General features: G+C 50.7%; 2 protein-coding genes, 1 non-coding gene and 1 pseudogene across 8 annotated transcripts in view; 1 reads left to right on the top strand and 3 right to left on the bottom strand.

Moving 5' to 3' along the window:
- The window catches only part of HNRNPUL1 (heterogeneous nuclear ribonucleoprotein U like 1), a 32683-nt gene extending 30630 nt beyond the window's left edge, over window positions 1–2053 (bottom strand). The window contains exon 1 of one of the 6 annotated variants that reach the window (XM_023525148.1): window positions 2035–2053. Coding sequence is in view for 2 of the 6 variants with exons in the window: in XM_011383625.2 (XP_011381927.1) it covers window positions 129–423 (295 nt within the window). In the remaining 4 variants the exon portion in view is untranslated. Of the gene's footprint in view, window positions 1–128; window positions 688–1111; window positions 1131–2034 lie in introns of those variants that run through there. The other 5 variants (XM_023525145.1, XM_011383625.2, XM_011383624.2 and 2 more) reach the window with 5 other exon arrangements.
- Window positions 2054–2445: 392 nt separating this feature from the next.
- LOC111733164 lies at window positions 2446–2549 on the bottom strand. The gene has a single exon (XR_002777863.1). It is a non-coding gene; the product is annotated as a U8 small nucleolar RNA (small nucleolar RNA).
- A 342-nt stretch (window positions 2550–2891) lies between these two features.
- The window catches only part of AXL (AXL receptor tyrosine kinase), a 29103-nt gene continuing 15200 nt past the window's right edge, over window positions 2892–16794 (bottom strand). The window contains exons 10-19 of the mRNA XM_023525134.1: window positions 15836–15968; window positions 15448–15539; window positions 12666–12761; window positions 12444–12521; window positions 10799–10891; window positions 10311–10432; window positions 9594–9703; window positions 6976–7135; window positions 6342–6478; window positions 2892–4690 (exon numbers count right to left, since the gene is read on the bottom strand). Coding sequence (XP_023380902.1) covers window positions 4339–4690; window positions 6342–6478; window positions 6976–7135; window positions 9594–9703; window positions 10311–10432; window positions 10799–10891; window positions 12444–12521; window positions 12666–12761; window positions 15448–15539; window positions 15836–15968 — 1373 coding nt within the window. The 3' untranslated portion in view covers window positions 2892–4338. The remainder of the gene's footprint in view (window positions 4691–6341; window positions 6479–6975; window positions 7136–9593; window positions 9704–10310; window positions 10433–10798; window positions 10892–12443; window positions 12522–12665; window positions 12762–15447; window positions 15540–15835; window positions 15969–16794) is intronic.
- On the top strand, window positions 13488–13606 carry LOC111733165 (annotated as a pseudogene).

Below are 16794 nucleotides of genomic sequence, written 5' to 3'. Positions count from 1 at the left end.
GCGGCGGGTAGCGGGATCCCCCAATCCTCAGACCGTCTCCCCGACCTCGGGCGCCGGATTCCCACGTCCCACAGCCCTTCCTCGGCCCGGACTCCGGGCTTCCCGGTCCCCGCCCCGCGCACTCTCACAATGTCCGTCCGGCCCCGAGTAGCCGCCGGGCTCCGGGTGCGGCTGCAGCCCGGGCGGCGGTGGCTGCGCGGTCCCCTCCAGCTCGGAGCCCCCCTCGGTCTCGACCTCCTCGTTGCTGTGCCCGGGTCGCCCCGGTTCGTCGTCGGCCTCGAGCTCCCGCTCGTCGTCGGGCTCCTCGGCCTCCAGCGCCGCCTGCAGCCGCTCAGCAAGCTCGGCCTTGAGGCCGCGAGTGTCCAGGCCGCGGCGCTGCAGCTCCTCGCGAAGTTCGTTCACCTTCAGACGGCGCACATCCATGGCCCGGGCCCCCGGGGCGGCCCCCGAGCCTGGCCCGGCCTCCCAGGGCTCTGTCCCCCTTAAACCTTTCCTGTCAGGAGGCGAAGGGGGAAAGGGGGGGGGCCCACTCCAATGGCGGCAGCAGCTCAAAATGGCCGCCGCCGCCGCCTCCCCCACTTCCGCGGTTTCTTGCGATGCAACATAGGTGCCAATTGGCCACTGTATGGGGGCAACGGGCGCGGGCCCGGAGACTGAGCCAATCAGACAGCGGCTTTCAAAAAAACGGCAACGAAAGGGCTCAGGAGCGCCCGGGAGGAAGCGTTGGCCTACGTCGATGCCGCGGCCTGAGCGGAGGGCGGGAAAAGACGGGAGGCGGCGCGCATAGTGATTGGGTAGCGCCCGTGCCCTCGCTCCCGTAGGGTCAAATGAGGGAAAGGGAGTAAGGACTTGGGCCAATCAGCGATGAGCTTTCGGAAAGAGCGTGCCCCACGGCCTTTCCTGCGCAGCCCCTTCATCAAGCTAGTGTCTCAGTAACACATATTCTGATGGGTCTAGATCTCTCGCCCCTAGAGGAGTCCGCCAGAACCAATCAAACGGAGGGTCGGCAGACACCTCCCCCTTCCCTATTGCCTTTAAGAAACCGGAAAGAGGTGAATTCACGAAAGCCCCGCCCCTTGCCGTTAGGGCGGTTTCAAAACAATCTGCTCACCAATCGCAGTTATTGTCTTATCTCACTAAAGCTCGGACAGTTGGATCGCTTTAGGAAAGACTAACCAGATTGGCCATTCTTCAGCGGACCGGCTCACAAATTTTGCTGTGGAGGGAGGTATAGAAATAGAGATTAATAAATGAATTATTCTTAATCTGGAAGAAACTCAGTTGCCTTTATGAAAAGCAACCCTTTGACTTCAGAGAGTCCTGAAGGTTTGAAAATAGAGGCTAGACTAACAACGGGAGAAAAGTCGTTAAAGAAATCGCACCCTCTTCCCTTAATAGAACATCTGATAGGGAGACTCTTTTCCACGATCCTAGCTTCCCTGCTGTCTTTCTCTATGGTTGGTATTTTACGTGGAATGGGCGCTTTGCACGCGACCATAGGGCCTTCCCCTCGGGGAAGACCTCCAGAAGTTCGCGGATCTCTACCACAAATCCTCTAAATTGCTGTTCAGTAGATCTGGCTATTTGGCGTCTGTACTGATAAGCTCAAACACAAGGGTCCGTAGCTAAGCCTCACGCCACTAAATACAAACGCCACAGTTTCGCAGTGTCTAACGCTGCACCACCTCTCGCCTCTAACTCAAAAGACACAAAACGTCTGTAAGATACACAACAGAGATACACAATGCAAACGCCGGCTGCCCATTCAGCCTTACCTTAAATCCATAAAAGCCTACACACACCCTCTACTTAGACAAAGGCACACACGACACAGATAAATAAATGACCGTGAGGTCGTATCAGATGCATCAATTCAGGGGATAATACACCGAACTGCAATGCAGATGCGTCCGCTAAGGTCCGCACGGGCAAGCTGCATCAAATGATAAAGACACACTGGGCAGTTACACTACGAGCTTACACTACGGCAACCTAGATACACAGCACCCACTCAGAAGCGGGACAGACACTCACGTGGGCCCGGAGGTTCCAGTCCAGACACCCCGCCCCTCGCCCACGTCCGACTTCCTTTCTCCTCCCAGCTTCCCACAACGATTTATTTTTTAAAAGTTTGTGGCCGGGATTGAACTGTTCTGGGTTCTCAAGAGCCGCCACCGGAGGGCGTCCGGGCGCTGCCAAGGGGTCCTCCATCTGCTGCAGGACACACCCAGAAACGTGTGCCCCGCGATGCGTGCAAAACACAGTGTCGTCTTGGCAGGAGTTCCTTTGTGAGCCAGTGATTATTGGCGGTTTTCTGTGCCTGTGTTTCTATATGAATCTGAACGTTTAGGTCTGTGAGTACCTGTTGTACTCCGTATGTCTCTGAGTATTTGTATCGCTTTACTCTTCGTGTATCTGTTACTCTAGTTTCTTTCTATTTCTGGTATCTGCCTGTGCATATATTTGTATCTGTAATTTTTTTTCTCCAATCATCATGCTCTAATCTTCCCTCCAAAGAAGGAGCAGGTAAGGATTATCTTACCTGACGACTGTATCTGTAATTTTCTGTGTATCTGTTACTGTGTCTGAATTTGTGTCTGTATTTGTGACCAGGTGTGCCTGAGTATGTCCGTTAATTCGTGTGTCTTTGAGGCGTGGATATCTCTGTGTGAACTTATGAGTATCTGTGTGCCTGTTTCTCACTAGGAGTTTCAGAGAGTCTGCATTTCTTTGCTTGCATGTCTTTTTGTCTATGTGTATGTTCATTTCTACCCTCTTGAGTGAGGGGAAAACTCCTAGACCCCACCAAGCCCTTCTTTTTATGAATGGGGAAAACTGAGTTGCCAGGGAGAGGGACCACATGACTTCTGAGAGAAGACAATAGACAGAAGCATGGTTACAAAGTTTAATGTGATCTGAGCCCCTCTGGAGGCGCCAGAGTCTTCACTCTGTACAGAGGACAAGAGGGACTGGCTCATAGGGGCAGCATGGCCCAAAAAGAGGAATATTGTCCCTGGGGAAAAGAGGCATCCCTAATGCATTGCACGGGCTTGAAGTGGGGCACACGAGGGGAGCAGGAAGCAGAGGTGGCTAAGAATAAGAGGGTCACACAGAAGAATACTATAAGGTTAGAACCTCGAATTGTACCTTGGAATTCTAGACCTGTAGACCTTTTGAATCTTAAAACTACGGTGTCTAGAATCTTAAGATTTAATATTGTGGATTCTTGGATCCCTAATTAAAATCCTAGGAAGTCAGAATGCAGCGTAGAACCTAAAGGCGTCCAACATTAGAAATAATTAGAACTTTGGTATCTAGTTAGTCACAACTAACTGTAGAGTCTTATACATTGGATGCTGAGGATCCAGAATCTTGGACCAATAGAACCTAAAGTATCTCGGAACATAGAACAGAACAGCATTGGAATCTTAGAGTTTAATAATCTAGACTCTTGAAGCATATATCTCAAATCTGAGACACAGAATCTAGGTTCTTAGACTAAGTCTTAGAATATCGCATCTTAGAACATTAGACCTTAGAACCTCCCTCTGTAGATTCTTGAACTTTTGAATTGAAGATTCTAGAATCTTAGACCTTTAGGATCCAGAATCTTATAATAAGAGCTTTGAGGAACTTAAAACCTTAGAGCCTATAATTGACCATCAGAATCTTAGAACTTGAGACGAAATTTTGAAGCCTTATGATCTAGACTCTTGTACTCTAAGAGGATAGGAACATCAATTTTTAGGCCTTAAAACCTCCATGTCTAGAATTGTAGGATTTTAGAATCAAGAATCTCATAGACTAAGGAAAATAAAATCTAAAATCAGAGTCTTAGATCCTAGACCTAGAGTCTTAGAACTTTAGAAACTAAAAACTTACAGGCTTTATCAAGAACCTTAAAACCAGAAAAATCTAGAGCCATAGAATCTCAGAGTTTTAGAATACAGGCCTTAGAACTTCCATCTCTAGAACCTTAGCACTTTAGAATTAGAGACTTTGGAATTTCAGGTCCTTAGAGCCAAAGACTCATAGCATCTTTAAAACCTAGAACCTTTGAATCTAGATTCTTTAAACCTTAGAATCCAGAATCTTGGAATGTTAGACCTAGGAGGACCCTTAGAGATTGCAGACCAACCCCTTTCTGGTACACAAGGGGACACTACGGGGTGGAAAGGGAGAGGATCTGTGTGGGATGGAAATGGAACAGGTAGGAAGAGAGGGCTGTGGTTAGGGGTAAGGCCTGGAATGGGGAAGGAGTGGTGGTGGGGGGGGTTGTCCCCCAGTGGCAGTGCCTAGCTTGGGTCCTGAGAGGGAGTCCTGGGGTGGAGGGTTGTCTCAGGCTCCATCCTCCTGCCCTGGGGGTGTTGGGGAGCCCCTGTCAGCAGGCAGTGTGGGGCCGGGGGCTGTAGAAGGGCAGAGGACATAGCGTCCAGCAGGATGGACCTCGGCCGCAGTGAGGCAGCTGCAGGAATCCTTAGACTCAGGCTGTGGTGGGGGGTCAGCTCCTCCAGCAGCTCCAAGGGGTTCGGCACGACTCCCACCCTCATCCATGTTGACATAGAGGATTTCATCGGGCTCCTGGACAGGGGGCAGGGCCTTCAGAGCGTTCTCCAGATCTTCACGCAGCTCTGCGAAACTCGGCCGGTCCTGGGGGTTCAGCTCCCAGCACCGGGACATCAGCGCGTACCTAGGACAGCAAAGTAGGGGATGGGAGATTGAGCAGGGGCTTAGAAGGGGATTGTTCTGGGAGTTTGGGGGCAATTTAGGACACTCGGGACTGGGGGACATTTCATGGGACTGGAGGTAACTATAGCAGTTTGGGGGCATCTGTGGGGATTAGGGAATCCTCAAGAGTTTCTGAGGGGTTTCTAGGATGCTCGGGAGCTGGAAAGCATCTTGGGACATCCCTTTGAGTATGGGGTAGTATTCTGGTGATGGTTTGCTAGAGCAGAGCTTTCCGGTGTGTCTCCCCAGAACAGACTCTGGCATCGAACCCTGCAAGCTGTGTTGGTTTAAAATATGTGTGCAAATTCTTTGACATTCCTCCCTTCAAAAGATGAAGCCTAATTTCTCTCCCCTTGACTGCAGGCTGGATCTAGTGACTCGATTCCAACTCAGCAGCAGTCCCTGTGAATGTAACGTCTGTAATGTGACACTAGCCTTTAAAAGGCATTGTGACGCTAGCCTGTAAAAGGCACTGTGGCTACGTCTTTGCTTTTCCTCTTGCAGTGCTCCTGTGGGGTAGGCCAGGATGGGGTCCACAGAGCAAGGAACTGAGGCCTCCTCCACCGCAGCCATGCAAGTGAGCTACCTTGAAAACGATCTTCTCTTCCCAATCTTCAGATGGCTGCAGCCCCATCTTGACTGTAACCTCATTAGAAACCCTGATTCAGAATCACCCTGCTAAGCTGTTCCCGGACTGCTGACCTTCAGAAACTGTGTGAGGTGATACATTCTTGTGGTTTTAAGGTACTGGACTTGGGGGTATAGTTAACTAATACACCCATTATGCAGCGTTTGGCAAGTGACTTACCCTCTCTGTGGGCCTCAGTTTCCTCATCTACAAATGGGAATAATAATGGTATCAACCCACCTCACATGACCATGGTAAGAACCAAATGAATTAATAATATATGCAAAGCAGCTAAAACAGTGCCTTCTGGTAAGTTCTTAGAAGCATTAGCTATTTTTTTTTTTTTTTACTCCCCTTAGCTTTTAAAGCACCAAGGAGGACCTGAGGAGTATGCAACCCCAGGCTGTCCCCTCCTGACCTGAGCAACATCTTCCTTTCCCCCCCTCCCCAAGTGCTGGATAAATGTTCTGCTCTTCTGGGTGCCAACAGATGACACAGTCTGATAAGCACTGTCCTAAAGGAGCCCAAGAACATCTCAGAAGAGAACTGAGAGTCTGGAGAAGCTCAATATAATAACCTGGAGGGTTTTGCAGAGGGTTCTGGGTGCTGAAGGGCATCTGGGGGATGTGTGGGTGCTCGGGAGTCTGGGATGGATTAGAATTTGGGGAGAGTGGGGCTCTCAGAGGCAGGGCTGCCAGGTAAGGTGGTACAGCTATTTACTGCCCATGAACACCTGGCCGAAGGGAACGATCTAGCCTGCACTCCACACACAAGGCAAAGGAAAAAAGAGAGCCTTTTGCTAATTGACCCCGTGGACTAGTAGTGGTCTTGCAGAGAGTGTCGGTGAGGGGGCAAGTGGCCTTCCCAACAGTCTGAGGGAGTCTGTGCAGGTTTTACAGGGTCCTGCAAACGTCAGGGCCAGTGTGGGCTGCTCCGGGTTCGGGAGTGAAGTCTGGGGCTGGGTGGGGGTTCCTAGGGTCCTCACAGCCCGTCCAGACAGTCCACCGGCTGCTTCAGGCGATTCCCCTGGCGCAGGTAGTCGTAAATCTCGCTGTTCTCCACTCCTGGATATGGGGTTTGGCCCCGTGTGGCAATCTCCCACATGGTCACCCCGAAGGACCACTGTGGCAGGGCAGAGGGGAGCTAATTAGAGGGTGTCCCCAGCACAGAGACACCGCCCACACACAGGTCACAGGTACAGGCACATTTATGTACATGCATACATAGCTGTCTTTGTGGGTGCATCGTAGCTATTCACAGAACCACTCTGGCACAGGTATACACTCAGAGGTAACTTTCATGCGCACACAGACATGCTCACCTATGCACACATTTACACACTTAACGGACACATGGTCTCGCGTATCGCCCTCCGTGACCTGGCTATGTACATGTCTACATATCGCTGTCTCTCCTAACCTGAACTGTCCACACATCCCACTTAGAACCTACCACCCTGCACACGTGAGCCTGTACCTATTTCGAGTGTGACCATACCCGGGTTCACAGTCTCCCGCCACATCCCGGACGTGGGCGGGCCCCTGCGCGCCCAGGTGCACCGCGAGCTGATTAGGCCACGCCCTACCGCCGGTCCCCGTGCCCATTATGGGCGCACGTACCACATCGCTCTTGCTGGTGTAGACGCGGTCGGCCAGGCTCTCTATAGCGATCCACTTGACGGGCATCTTGGCGATGCGGCCCTGGCGGTAGTAGTCCCCGTTGTAGATCTTCTTGGAGAGCCCAAAGTCCGCCACACAGACAGACATGTTCTCGTTCAGCCTGCCCGGGTTGGGGAGAGGAACAGGGTGACGGCACTGGCCCCCTCCACCAGGAAGCCTGCCCTCACTCTCAGGCGCATCTCCACCTCCCAGCTCTGGCTGTCCTGCTCGAGGGTAGGGATCGGTCTCCTTTCCTTGCCCCAGATTCTAAGGTCCTTCTTAGGCTCCTTAGGTTTGATTCTCCGATTTAAAAACAAAACAAAACTGTTTTCTTGACGTATACCACATATACGGAAACTTGCACAAACTGTAAGTGAGCAGCTCACTGAATTTTCACAAACACACCTGTGGAACCAGCAGCACCCAGATCAAGAAACAGAACATCGTGGGACATCATATAAGGAATATCGCACAGTAAAGAAAAAGAACAAAATTACCAATGCACACACGATATGGACTAACCTAAAAAACGTCATGCTGAGCGAAAGAAGCCAGACACAAAGGAGTACAAACTGCACGATTCCATTTATAAGTCATTTAAGAACAGGTGACAGAAGTCCAGAAGAGTGGTTATGCCTCGTATCCATCCCTTGGGGCAGCAACTGGGAAGGGTATTAGGGAGCTGGCAGGGGCCCAGAAATGTGCTTTCTGTTGAGCCAGTGGCCGTTGTTTACATGGGTCTATAGACATGTAAACATTCATTAAGCTGCACCCATTCATTAAGATGTGCATATTTTAGTGTATGTAAAATATACGTCAATTTTTTTTTGGAAGGAAACTTTATTCAGTGCAAACAGCTCAGTTGTGCACATCGATTTTTTTAAGTACGAAAAAGAAAGAAACACATTACCAGTCCTCCCTTCCTATAACTAGCCCTCCAAGGACTTCTCCGATCTTCACTTCTAATGGTGTGGATTACTTTTGCTGCTTTTTTGTGCTTTACAGAAATAGAAGACTCCCTGATGCTTCTGTCTGGGTTTCTGGGGTTCTGTTTTTTTAAGAATTGATGATTTCCAGCCAGGGCGATGGGCTTGGGCCGTAACCAATCGGCAGAGGCCATGGAGACCCCTGCTATGCTAGGAGTTAAACTTTAACTCCTGGGTCCTGGAGAAGTCCAGAGGGTCATGGAAGGGGGATGGGGAGGGCCGATGCTCAGGCATCTAGGCTGGTGGCTGTGGAGCTCATGGCAGTCTTGCGGTGGTGGGCAATTGCCAACTTGGTAAGGAAGTATTTCAGTATTTTCGCTTATCGAAAAAGCAACGAGGGCATGATAGTTGCTTTCTACTCTGATTTCCAGTGTCATTGTTATACTGGGGACTTGACCAGGATCATCCCAAATTAAGAAATAAACGAGTTTCCATTTTGACTGGTCTGTCCAAGCCTTTAGGTCTACTTTCTCGTTAACAGGAAAGACAGGGAACAGAAGAACGAGCAAACGGCACCACAAGGAAATAGACACATATACAGGACTTACTGCAAGACAACTGGCCAGGTCTCTTCCAAAAGAATATGCCATAAAATATAAAAAGGTGGTGACGGGGAGACTATTCTAGATTAAAAGAGACCAGAGGGGCATAACAACCAAATGCAATATTGGGACCTTGAATAGATCCTGGTTCAGGGTAAAAATAACCCTAAAAGACATTTTGGAGGACAGTGGAAGAATATGAATATGGATTAGGTTATGTTATGGAGTTATTGTTAATCATTTTTTGGGGTGTGATAACAGAATTATGATTATTTAGGCATAAGTCCTTATCCTTAGGAGATACCTACTGAAGATTTAGGGGTGAAGTGTCACTATCTTGGCAACTTACTTTCAAATTGCCGAGGGGAGAAAGAGAAGAGGGCAGACATGTGGCAGAATCTCAACAAGGAGGGTATACATGGGTGTTCATTATGCAATTCTTTCAACTTTTCTCTAGGACTGGAATTGTTGAAAATAAAAAGTTGGAGGAGTAAATACATTTCCATATTCCCAAGAGCCGTGAACATTTAAGCATCCTGTAGAAGATTCTCTGGTTCTCCAGCTGTGAGTCCAACATTGTAACGGGACTAATATTCTAAGCCTGTGTTTACACACACACACACACACGTACGCACAGCCTGCCCTCACCGTAGGCCTGGTTCTGGCCTATTTTTTGCTTGCCCATTAGTGGGGCGGTCTGATCTCCTCATCCAATGCAGCCCCTTCCCAAGACAGCCCTAGGCCAGACATTCGGCACGGAGGGGGACAGAGATCAGTCGGCTCTGCCCTTTTGCTTACCTCATGTTGCTTACTTAGTCTGCCCCCTTGCCTCTTCTCTCCCCACATCCTAATACTCCTTTAGGATCTCAGTTCAAGGCTCACTTCCTCCAGGGACCTTCCCACTCCCCTTGGTGACCTCTCTATCCCAGTCCTGAGTTTTGACCTGCCTGAGGGGTGTATGTGTGTGTGTCTAGCCTCCTCTTTCATCTTCAGAAGGAGGGAAGTTATTCCCCGAAGAGGGGACATGGTCTCTGGAAAGCCCAACACTCACATGCAGTTCCTGGCAGCCAGGTCCCGGTGTATGAATCTCTTGGTACTCAGGTACTCCATGCCACTGGCAATGTCTGCCATGAACTTCACCAGCATCTGAGTGGGCAGGAACTGGGAGGCCAGGGCAGGAGGGAGTAGAGGTCAGCAGAGTCCCCGAGATCCATCCCTCCTCCCTCTTTCCCATCCTATGTGTGCCTTGCTCTGCCTTGCAATGCCTGCCCACGGCTCAAGAATTAAATCCGACCCCTTTCCAATAAGGTCCTATATATTCCTTCCTGTCTTCTCTCCGATTTGATCTTCTACTGTTCTTGCTCTCGACATACGCTCCAGCCAGAGGCTTCCTTTCTGGTCTTCAAATGATCATGCTTGTTCCCACCTCTAAGCCTTTGCCCATGTTGTTCCTTCTGCCAGGACTGTTTCCTCCCAGGTCTCCCCATCTCCTGCCAGGTAGCTCCTTCGAGGTCACCTCCTCGGTGAGGCCTTGTCCATCGAAACTGAATGCCTGGCCTCCTATCATTCATCCTACTCTATTTCCTTCCTAGCACTCAAATTATCTTGCTTATTTATTTAACTTGTTTATTGCCTGGTCCCCCCAATGGAAGACAGCTCCATGAGAGCAAGTTCTTAGTGACCATGGTCTTCGCAGTGTTTGAGCAGGGCTGAGTACCTGGTAGGTGCTCAATTAATACTTGTAGACCAGATGATTAAATGCTCTCACCACCGGCTGGTCCCCGAGCCGGGAATAGAGAAGGAAGCTGTGCAGGTCTCCATGTTTCATGAACGGTAAGATGACCACAGGTGCTGGGAAACCCTCTCGTTCAGATCCCTGGAAACAGACGCCTGAGCCCCCCGGGCAGCCCTGTCACTCCAGGTGGACAGAAGGGGAAGCCGCCCCCTCCTCCAGATGTGTCTCTCCCTCCCCATCAAATCTGGCCTCCCAATTGTCGTGTGGGGTGGCAAGGACCAAGCTTCAGAGAAGCCATTTCCAGCACTGTTCCCAGGAATTTTTCCCCAGCCCTCCTAGGGACCTCAGCTATTTCTGGAAAAGGTCAGAAGTCACATTCCAAACTGAGGGAGAGAAGGAGGGGAGAGCTTGCTGGCTCTGAGAGAGGGGGTGACAAGGAACCTGGAGGTTCCACCTTCCCAGTGCCACAGGGAGGGGTCTTCACGAGCCTATAGACTCCCTAAATCTGCACCCCCCCTCACCGATGAGCCTCATGACGTTGGGGTGGTCGAATTCCTTCATGCAGACAGCTTCGCTCAGAAAATCCTCCAGCTCCGACCTTGTGCAGATGGCAACTTGGGGGCGAGAGGAAGGTGGGTGAGGAGGAGGGGAGGGATGAGGAGGGAGGACTCCTCCTCCCCCTTCACACCATCGTCACCATCATCAAACGTGATTAGTAAGTGCCAGGCGCTGTACGCAGCACTGGACATATATTAACTCATTTAATCCTTGTAGGTGCTAAAGATGTTTTAAAGATGGGGAAACCAAGCCACACATGGTTAAGGAACATGCCTGAGGGCACACACAGCTTGCAAGTGGAATAGGCAGAGTTCAAAGCCAGGCGCTCTGCCTCTGGGTCCATGTGTGCGAACCACTCCAGGCTGCATCCCAGTGCATCTCCAATAGCCTTGGGGATCCATCCATATGATTATTCCCATTTTTACAGCTCAGGACACACTGGCTCATCAAGGCAAAGTGACTTGTGCAAGGTCACACAGCCGGGATTCACATTCAAGTCAAGAACATAACCTGGTACATAGGAGGAGCTCAATAACGAATGAATGAGTGAGCGAGTGAGTGGGTGAGTGAGTGAGTGAGTGATGACTCCATAACCCAAGCTTCTAGGCCCTGTGATTCAGAAAGGATCATTCCTACCTTACCTCTAGCCTCAGCCTGACCCTCTGTGCTTCTTCCCTGTGTGGAAAGGACTTCCTGCCCTGGACTTCCTGTGCTGTGTGACCCTGGACCAGCTCCCACCTTCTCTGATGATGTAAATAATATAGGCACAGTCCACCTCAACTGCACGTACTACGTGCCAGCCCAGGCATTAAGCGCTTTACCTCACAACACCCTAGGAGGTAGAGACATTATGATCCTTTTTCCACATGAGGACTGGGCAGCTCAGAGAGGAATGAGATCACACAGCTGATCGATGATAAAGCCAGGTGTACCTCATTCCAGACCTTTCCCGTTCTGCTATGTATCGCGTGGGGCTGGCGCCTAAAAACTACATTTCCCAGGCTCCCTTCCCTACTGGATTCTTATGGGAGTTTGCCAGTGGGAAGCACTGATGGGAGATTGGCAGGTGGGAGGAGGAGGGGAGCACCCGGGTTATTTCACTCTCTCTATTTCTGCTTCCAGTATGGCCTCGGTGTGACTATGTCTCTGTTGTGTTTCAAGCTCTCACAAGGTTTCCCCGAATTCTGTGATTCCCAAATCCTGCCGGGCGTCCCTGGCTGTGGGCTCTGGTAACACCATTTCCTTCCTCTGCCGGGACCAGTACCAGGCCGTGGGGGTGCACGTGACGCACTGCTGCTCATCTGCAGGTCGCCTCGCTGGGCCCCGGAGTTCCTCCAGGCCTTCCTACCCCTTCGTACTAATCTCCCCATACTAAATTCCTTCTGTCGAAGTACCTAGCAGGGACTCCGTTTCCTGCCTGGAAACACTGGGGTCCTGTAGTGTGAGGCTAATTTGCTGTTAACTTTTCTGCACTTCTGCTTCCTTGGTGGCATGGGGCAGGGGCCTGGGGCCACAGGATGGGGTAAATCTGAGAGGATGAAATGAGTTAATACGTGCGTGCCCGGGGGAAGGGGTCCCACACGTGTGCACGTGCCTGCGCAGACTCACTCTTCATCGTCTTCACAGCCACCTTGAGGATGGAGTCGTCCTGGTTGAGCTGGCCCTCCATCACTGCTCCGAACTCTCCTGTGGGGAACCAGAGGGAGACGTGGACATCGGGGGGGCCCCGTGGGGACTGGTTTCTTGAGGTTGCGTGGGGCGGGGAAGTGAAGGACGTCAGGGCGCAGGGGTGCGTGTGTGCGCACATGCGCATGCGCTGCGGAGGCTCACCTTCTCCCAGGGTCTTCCCCAAGGCCACCTTATGCCGGTCCACCATCACGTCCCGCAGCTTCTCCTTCAGCTCCTCACTGATGCCCAGGCTGTTCACTGCATGGGAGGTGGGCGTGAACAGAGCCACGGAGCTGAGCGGACATTCAGGCGACAGACACTCTCCATAAAGCTTATCCCTGTCGTTAAACTACTGAAATACTCTTACATTCATTCAGAAATAGCTACTGCCCTGAGCACCCCCCACCCCTAGCCTGCCTCCTCCTCTGGAGTCCCTGGACCTTCCCCCAGCGCAGCAGCTGAAAGGTTAGAGCTCAGCACATAACTTTGCTCCCCAATTGGTCAGCATCCTGCCATACCGGTTGTTAAATATATTCCTTAGCTTTTCATTGAAGTATATTCTGCACAAATTATAAGTGAGCAGCTCAGTGGGTTTTCACAAACCAAACCCAACAGTGTAGCTAGTGCCCGGACTGAGAATGGACCATGACCTGCCCTCTCGGGGGTCGTTTTCCTGACCTCTCTCACCACAGATTAGCCTTCTCCGTTTGTAAACACGGAATCACACATTACGTTCTCTTTTGTGTCTGGCTTTTTTCACTCATCGTAATGCCTGTGAGACAGTGTAGTTGTGTGTAGTTGTAATTTCTTCGTTTTCATTGCTGTGTAAGAACAGTTCTCAAACTCATTGGCTTCAGGCCCCCTTTACCTTCTTAAACTTATGGAGGGCTGCAGAGAGCTTTCATTTATGTAGGTTATACATATATTGACATTTACTGTATTCAAAGTTAAAACGAATAGATTTTTAAAACACAAGAATACACAGTCTACGGCCATGCCGCCCTGAACAAGCCCGATCCCATCTAATCTCAGAAGCTAAGCAGGGTCGGGCCTGGTTAGTACTTGGATTGGAGACCACTTAGGAAGACCAGGTGCTGTAGGCGTAAAAAATAAAAAATAAGGAATTGTAAGCTGACAAGGTCCTTGCAATCTGTGAGGTCAACCAAAGGTTGCCTCACTTAAAAAAACAAAAAATAAAGAATACATGAGCACGTGATCCATCAACCAACAGAGTGATGACATCATCATACATTAGGGAGCTTCTGGAAAACTCCACGGAACGCGTATGAGAGAATGAGAGTGCAAAAGAGCAACGAGCGTCTTGGTATTATGACGAGAAGAGTTTTGACCTCACGGGCCCCCTGCAAAGGCCTCGGGGACCCCCAGGGACTGGATCACACTTTGCGAACTGGTGCTGCATGCTATTCCGTTAGGTCACTGTGACCTCCTCGCTTCCTCTTCCTTCTCCTCTTAAATAAATGTCTTTCCCAGCCCTTTCCATTATCTCCCTGGGGCCTGGCAGCCTGCTCACTGTGGGCTAAGAAGAGACCTAACTCTGTTCTTTTTCCTTCTGGATTTAAGTTTACCCAACTGGAAAGATGAAGAGATTTGACTGGGTGACTTCTGATGTTCCTCCTTAGCTGGGACCCTTCATAACTCTATAATCCTCTAATACAGGGGTCCCCAATCCCCAGGCCATGGACCAGTACCAGTCCCTGGCCTGCTAGGAACGAGGCCGCACAGCAGGAGGTGAGCAGCAGGTGAGCAAGCAAAGCTTCATCTCTGTTTGCAGCCGCTCCCCAGCGCCAGCATCACCGCCACAGCTCCACCTCAGATCATCAGGCGTTAGATTCTCACCGGTCCCTGGTGCCACAAAGGTCGGGGACCGCTGCTCTAAAGGACAGTCTACAGTTCGAAGATTCTATGATTTTCAAGATCCTAAGGGTTTATGGTACCAAGCCTATAATTTTTTTAGGCCAAAATCATATCCCGTAGCTTTTCCTTCAGCTCCTCACTGATGCCCAGGCTGTTTACTGCATGGGGGGTGGGCGTGAACAGAGCCACGGAGCTGAGCGGACATTCAGGCGACAGACACTCTCCATAAAGCTTATAACCATTGTTAAACTATTGAAATACTCTTACATTCATTTCAGAAATAGCTACTGCCCTGAGCACCCCCCACCCCTAGCTTAGCTCCTCCTCTGGAGTCCCTGGACCTTCCTCCAGAGCAGCAGCTGAAAGGTTAGAGCTCAGCACATAACTTTGCACCCCGACTGGTCAGCATCCTGCCATACCGGTTGTTAAATATATTCCTTAGCTTTTCGTTGAAGTATAATCTGCACAAATGATAAGCGAGCAGCTCAATAGGTTTTTTTCTCTACCATTCTATAATTCCAAGACACAGTTAAGAGGATGGATGGACGTCAGGGTGAAACTGCCTGGGTTTGAATCTCAGCTCTCCGACTGGCAGGCTGTGGGGTCTTGAGCAAGTTACTTCACCACTATATGCCACAGCTTTCTCTTCCGTGAAGTGGGGGAGATAATGCACCTACTTCACTGGGTTATTGTAAAGATTAAATAAAGCGACATGTGTATAGCAGTTAGAACAGCGCCTGTCGTATAAGAAGTGCTAGGGTTAGCTGTCATTATCAGCATCATAATCATCTCATCATCATCACCATCACCACCACTACCACCACCACCACGTTGCTCTAAGATCCTATGGCTCTGAGATTTGCTTTTCTAAGATTTACTGTGTCTAAGATTCTATTATTCTAAAGTTCTGTGTGGTTCCACAATTCCATTGTTTCTTGGATCTGTGGTTCTAACATACTAGTATTCCAAGGCCCTCAGAAACTTTTGGTTCACGCATCTATAGAAGCCTAAATCTTCAAACTCATTATCCTCAAACCAGGGCAGGGAGGCATAGGGTTGGTTCACTTACAGGTGGCTTCAGTGGTCCGGCGACTGTAGGATTTGCGAACGCGGTATCTGACCACCAGCTCACCCCTCTCCACTGTTGGTTCAAACACCTCTCTGGGGAAAATGGGGAGGAGGTGAGGGCAGGGCAGAACCCTGTGGAACCCCCTCCCTTTGCCAGCAGTAAAAGCGAGCACCATCCCATCCCCAAGCCCTGCCTGCTGTCTGCTCCAGACCTTGTTGAGCATGTCTTGTACTGCTGCCTTCTGCCTTCCGTTCATTCCCCAGACCCTCGCCCCCATTCCAATACTCGGCCACCTCTCCTCCCGCACCAGCCTCCTCCTGGTCTGCCCACCTCCAGCCTCTTCATCTCAGTCCACCTTAGCCTCCCTACCCATGGAGGTCCAACTCACCCATAGCGGGTTTCCTTCTTCCGCCGGTGGACGAGGAACAGAGTCAAGATGAAGACGCAGGCGGCGGCCACAACGGCTCCCAGCAGTACATACCACCAGGGCCATGAGAAGGCGGGGGCTGGGGGTTCACTCACTGTCAGGGGCATAGGGGACAGGTCATGCTGAGGCCCTGAGTCTAGCTCCTTGGGACCCAAGGGGGTAACGTTGAGGGGAGGCAGATGTGGATATATTTGAGGAGGCCTGTGATGGGTACATTGATATATCTAGGGAGACTGGGCAGGGCAGGGCAGGGCTCACTGTGATACGAATAAGCATTAAAGGAGGAGCGTGGGACTCGTAGGATGGGTGAGGTGAGGTAAGAGTGGAATGCACACTCGAGCAGGATGTGATGAGTGTGGAAGGGGTGTGAGATGGGCGCGAAAGACTCATGGGGGATGGGTTAAGAGTATGCAAGATGGGCTGGATGGGCGCGGGGCGGGCGTGAGCGAATCTCAAGTACTGTGGGGGTGTGTGATATGTGTGACGACTGCGCATGGAGGGAGACCCAGGGTGTGGAAAAACGGGAGTAGGGGAGAGAATGCACGCAGTGGAGGATGGGCGCGTGAAGCACGCACAGAGAACGTGCCAGGACCGTGAGGCTTCTGGGACAAACGACCGATGAGTATGTTCGAGGAGTGTGCGATGACTATGAAACGGCCTTCCTAAAGCGAGGGGTGAGAGTGGAAGAAACGTGCAGAGGGGTGTGGTATGCACAGGAGTGAGCACAGAGCGTCAGAGGGGGGTCGGAGGAGTTTGGAGTATACGGGAGAGGAATATGTAAGGAGCTTTAGATACAAAGAGTGAGCAGTTGTCTGTGAGGATTAACTTTGATGGAGAAGAGTGTGCAATGAGCATGTAAAAGGACAGACGAGGAGGAGGGGGTGAATGGGAAAGATGTGTCAGAAGGATAGTAGTGGCTA

The sequence above is a fragment of the Pteropus vampyrus genome, unplaced genomic scaffold (assembly GCF_000151845.1).
Source record: "Pteropus vampyrus isolate Shadow unplaced genomic scaffold, Pvam_2.0 Scaffold534, whole genome shotgun sequence".
Taxonomy (NCBI): domain Eukaryota; kingdom Metazoa; phylum Chordata; class Mammalia; order Chiroptera; family Pteropodidae; genus Pteropus; species Pteropus vampyrus.
The sequence above is the reverse complement of the archived record's forward strand: the minus strand, read 5'-3'. Positions and strand labels throughout refer to the sequence as shown.